The sequence below is a fragment of the Octopus bimaculoides genome, chromosome 1 (genome assembly GCF_001194135.2).
Source record: "Octopus bimaculoides isolate UCB-OBI-ISO-001 chromosome 1, ASM119413v2, whole genome shotgun sequence".
In the NCBI taxonomy this organism is placed as follows: domain Eukaryota; kingdom Metazoa; phylum Mollusca; class Cephalopoda; order Octopoda; family Octopodidae; genus Octopus; species Octopus bimaculoides.
The window spans coordinates 8,967,722-8,973,230 of NC_068981.1; the positions used below are offsets into that span (position 1 = coordinate 8,967,722).

Sequence of the window (5,509 nt, forward strand, 5' to 3'; positions counted from 1 at the left end):
TAACCATAAGAACATCACTGCAAACCACAGCACATACCCAAGGCACACAGAGCTGCGCTCGGTAGTGAAGTGAAAGCACGTTATACAAATAAAACTACTGAATAATAATAATAATAATAATAATAATAATAATAATAATAATAATAATAATAATAATAATAATAATAATAATAACGTAGATATGGAATTTGGGATAGAAAAGTGCACTATATTGAAAATGAAACGAGGAAAATTTGAAAGAAGCCAAGGAATTGAAATAGCAATGAGCGATTGAGAAAGGACAATGATATGAGTACTTGAGAATACTGGAAGTAGACGAAATAAAAAATGAAGAAATGAAAGAAATTACCAGTAGGGAGTACACAAGGAGAGTAAGAAAATTATTGCAACCAAAACTGAATTTCAAAAATCTTATTGAAGCAATAAATTCAAGATCAGTACCCTTAATCAGATATGGAGTCGGAATTATAGACTTGAACCAAAAACAATATCACGGAACTTGACAGAAAAAAACTAGGAAGTTGTTGACAATGTATGGAGCCCACAATCCGAAAACTGATATCAACTTGAAGAAAGACCAGGGTGGAAGAGGCTTTATAACAGTAAAAGAACGTGTACAGGCGGAGAGAAAAAAGTCTAGAAGAGTATTTACAGAGCATCACAGAAAAACTGTAAAAGACAGTTAATAAAGAAGAGGTGATGAAGCGCGTAAAAGGAGAAAAAGACAAGAATGAAATACAAAGAGAGCATGTCAGACAGATTGAAGAGAAACCACTGCATGGCCAATTTTGGAGATCCACTGAAGACGCATGCGGAACAGAATTCTGGGCCTGGTTAAAAAGGGGGCCAAAAATAGAAACAAAGAGCCTAACTGTAGCAGCCCAAGATCAAATAATAAAAACAAACAAGTTGAGGAAAAAATGTATTTGAGGAAAATGTGTCAGAATCTGTGGAACTTGGAACGAGACAGTGTGGAAGAATGTCCCAAGATGGCTCTGGAAGAATAAAAGAAAGGGAGGCATAACCAAGTTGTAAAAGTTTTACACTAGAAGCTTTGCCAGAAATATGGATTTGAAGCTGAAGATACATAGTATGATCATCGAGTCGAAAGTGTCCTGGAGTCGCAGAATTTTAAGATTCTGTGGGACTTTCTTATTCAAACAAACAAGAAGCTAAAAAATAATAGACCAAACATAACAATAATATACAGGGAAAAGCGAAGTTGCTTATTGATTGACCTACCATGTCCGTTTCGTTCCAGAATTGTGAAGAAAGAAGACGAAAAACAAAAAGAATCCCTTAAGATTTGAAATTGTAAGAATTTGGAATATGAAAACTGTAAAGGCTGTGCTTATGCTGATTGGTGCATTGAGAACTGTAAGGAAAGATATGGACAAATGGTTGAAGGAGATTGGAATAGAATGTCTTTTAGAGAAAGTTTGTCTCTTAGGGGAGGAAAGATTATCAGGAGGGTTCTAAGCACTGGAAATACCTAAGATTACATGCAGTAAACCGAATAAGACCAAACCTGAGTCAAATCAATAATAATGACGATAACAACGATAGTAGTGACGATGGGTAAAACTAGATTAACCATTTCCAGATGCAAATTATAGTTTCAACATAATCCTTTCTTTTATAGGCACAAGACCTAGAATTTGTGGGGAGGGCGAGCATAGTAGATCACATCAACCCCAGCCCTTGACTGGTACTTAATTTATCGACCCCGAAAGGATGAAAGGCAAAGTCACCCTCGGCAGAATTTGAACTCAGAACGTCAATACAGACGAAATGCTGCTAAGCATTTCGCCCGGCGTGCTAACGACTCTGCCAGCTCAGCGCCTTATAATTTCAACATAATAAACTGGATGTTAAGGGAATTGAACCATTCAGACAGAAAAAGTGAAGCAGAGTCTAATAAAAACAGAAAACTACAACGAAATAACAAAAGCAGGACTACAAAAATACTTAGAAGAAAGCAAGGAGACGCTGATAAGCATAATAAGAAAATATGAAAACAACAAAAAGAACTTTTCTACTTCAAATGAAAAGAGATTTAGATAAAAAAAAACATCAGATATAAATGAAAGAACTTAAAACGAAACCAAAATATATTGGGGAAATTGGAAGGAAAAACCCATTCCATAATCTAAATCACACAAAACTCGACAGAGAGGAAGAAATCCGTTGTGAAAAATCAACATTGATTGAAAAGCTCCGAGGTATAAACAGAAACAAGTCGAATCAAAGAGAACATGACTAGTGTCTAACCACAAATAACTATCTATCTTTCCACCTTCCTTCTTGAGTATTCGTAGGTCAAAGGGGCACGCAACGTCAAATATATAAAGCATATGTGGTGCACCTTGTCCACCACCACCACCACCACCACCAGGTCTGGTTTGTTATGCTCTAGCACCTGATCTGTTTGGATTGGGAAATCCCAGAGGATTTTACTCGTCTCCAACTCCGCCACTCTCTGCCGTTTGTGCTCATACCACGTCTTGCCTCTCTCTAACCCCAACTTTTCGCACAGTTTCCAATGTAGCACATTCGCTGCCTGGTTTTATCATAGTACCAAGTGTAGGCTGTAAAAGTAGAACAATAAAATGGTAGAACATACTGTGTCTGGCTGTTAGACGGCGAGCTGGCAGAATCGTTATCGCGCCTAGCAATATGCTTAACGGCATTTCATCCGTCTTTACGATCTGAGTTCAAATGCACCGAGGTCGACTTTGCCTTTCATCCGTCCAGAGCCGATAAAATAATTACCAGTCGAGCACTGGGGTCGATCTAATCCCCTTAGCCCTTCCCCTCAAAACTGCTGGCCTTGTGTCAAAATTTGAAACCAATATTATCTCTGGCTGTTCTACTTGGACTTTATCGTGTTACATCTTACTTAAAACTATTTTATAACCCTTAGCACCCTACTATAAAGAAGAGTATCCCTAATAATAAGACACCAAATGAAGTACTTTGCACTCTTTATGTTCCAAGTTCAAATGCAGTCAGAGTCGAATTGACTTTCAAATCCTCCAGGGTCAATAACATTTAACATCAAGTCTATGTTCTGATTTTTAGATCTCATTGCAATTGACTATATCATTGATTGTTCTGATATTTATTAAAATAAGTACCAGTAATATATTTGGCCTTAAGCTAAAATTAGAAAACTGTATTAGCTACAGAATGTAAATCATTTTCTCTACGTTTTCTGTTTAATTTCAGCGTTGATATTTGGTAGCTTAGCGGTTCTGTTTTCCTACGTGATCCATCACTTGAACCCCAACATTCTTCATACAACTCTGATAATCTTGAACACTATCGCAGGACCAATCACCGGAATGTTCGTTCTTGGACTCTTTGTTCCATGGGCCAACACCAAAGTACGTGTCTACTCCACTCTCCAAGTTTTTTTCAATGTTTTCAATGTGTTTTAACAATAAGGAATTGTCAAATATTACTGGAAAATTCTATTTTACAATTCATTTGCTTTCTTTTTTGTTTTCCTTTTTGAGCCTTTTTGATGCTATTTTAATGAGACGACATGGTCAAAGAAAGCGAAATTTCTATTGCAGAGTAATTTAGTTTCTTAGTATCAATAACGGACGGACGGATGGATGGATGGATGGATGGATATAGTAAGATCAAAAATCAATAATTTATCCAGGTCATGACTCCTGGATAAATGATACATTTGCTGCCATATTTTGTGCTACTGTTTGCATTTTAGTCTGCAGCTTCCTGGATAGTGTTTAAAGTGCCCTACAGGTATGAAAACTTGCTTGTTGCAACCATATTATTCAGAGAAAGTTGTTATTAAGTGTATGTTTTAGAGACACCCACGTAAGAGAAGGCAGTTTGCTGTCCGTCGAGAGGACTGAGGTGGATGACAAAGATACTTATTCGTCGCTTGCTCAGTTCATCTCCCAGCATAACGAAGTCACAGATAAGCAACGTAAATGGCGATTTCAGTCTATAATTGCAGACTGTTTAATCAGTTTAATATTGGTTGAAAATATTCCGTTCAGCTACTGGAGATATGAAAGACATTTTTGGTGGTTGTCACACAAGATGGAGACCATCATTATCGAATATTCTCCATAAACGATACCTCAGTATCCCCCTACACACACACACCTCTTCTATTCGTGATGAGACACTTCTAGACATCTTCAACATTATCTCCTAATTAATCTCTTTAATTATATCTCCTATTTAATATGCTTTCCAAGCGAATTAAATAAGAGATGAAACGTATTAACAATATTTCTTTTTCTGTATTTTTTTTTCTTTGCCACAGGGCACTTTAGTTGGGTTCAGCGCGGCTGTCATCATGACCCTTTGGTTGGGAATCGGAAATGCTGTCACAAATAGTAAACTAAAAGAGCATCATTTGCCTAACAACAGTACCAACGTCACTGAATGTACACCAATACCGCCGGTCGACCGGAACTTATATAAAAATAGGTCAGTTACAGCTTTTTCTTTTATATTTATTGTTCTTGTCGTTGTTTATATCCAGGTCACAGCTCTAAAGGGGTACAGAAGTATTCAATGTTGTTTGGCGCTAGGTCAGTTCTGATCTTGTAATCCTTTAGCAACACAATCAAACTTCTAAACATGATCTACAAAGCAATTTTCCCCCTCTAACTAATAGATTGACACTCCAGCATGTGCGGTTTATCATGTCGGGTGCAATTTAGCAATCTCGCTAGGATACAATTTTTCCTTCTCTGTCAAGTCTGTTACGTTCAATGATGTCCACAGTGAGAATGAGCGAAGCTGCTCCAATTGCCGTTCTTATCTTCAACGGTGAACTTGAGGGGATCATCATGTTGTTCGTGTTACTCATATTTCTGTGTGAGTGTGTGTGCGCGCGCGTGTGCGCGCGCGCATGCGTGGACGAGCGCAAGCATGGCCATATGGTTGAACACTTTGCAATTATGAGGTCCTGGATTCGATCCCATAGCACGGCATCTTGGACATGTGTCTTTACCCCAGCCTTGGATCGATGGAAGCCTTATGAGTAGCAGTTAGTTGAAAGGAAGATTATTGTCAGCACAGACAGGGTGGCGAGCGACATAATGATAATACAGGAGAGAGAGGAAGGATGATAGAAAGGGCGGTGACAGGTGAGTAATGGGGAGGGTGACAGATGTCTAGTGATAGGTGATCAATTACAGACTGGGTTGGGTCAATAGGAAGCGGTTCGAGGAAGAGGGCAGAGATAAGTAATAAGCAGAGAAAAGAATGAAATATTTAGCTGTCTCTCATTTAATTACATCAGCAGAAAACTGCAGAAGTTAATTGAATGAGGGAGGGCTGAGCGTTTATTTCAAAGTCGATTGCAATAAACAATAAGAAAACATAGATTTTAGTAGTGAATGCATGTGGAGTAATTGAAATTAATTAGATGTAATTAGACAGTTGCAGTTGGTTGGTTTTCACTGAGAACAGAAAAAGAAACATCAGACGCGTTTATGTTCTTGGTAGATAATCGTTTACC

At 37.9% G+C, this 5,509-nt stretch overlaps 1 protein-coding gene across 1 annotated transcript in view; it reads left to right on the plus strand.

Moving 5' to 3' along the window:
• LOC106869958 (sodium-dependent multivitamin transporter) overlaps positions 1 to 5,509 on the plus strand; it is a 96,045-nt gene that overhangs the window by 84,684 nt on the left and 5,852 nt on the right. The window contains exons 10-11 of the mRNA XM_052978349.1: positions 3,229 to 3,386; positions 4,304 to 4,470. Coding sequence (XP_052834309.1) covers positions 3,229 to 3,386; positions 4,304 to 4,470 — 325 coding nt within the window. The remainder of the gene's footprint in view (positions 1 to 3,228; positions 3,387 to 4,303; positions 4,471 to 5,509) is intronic.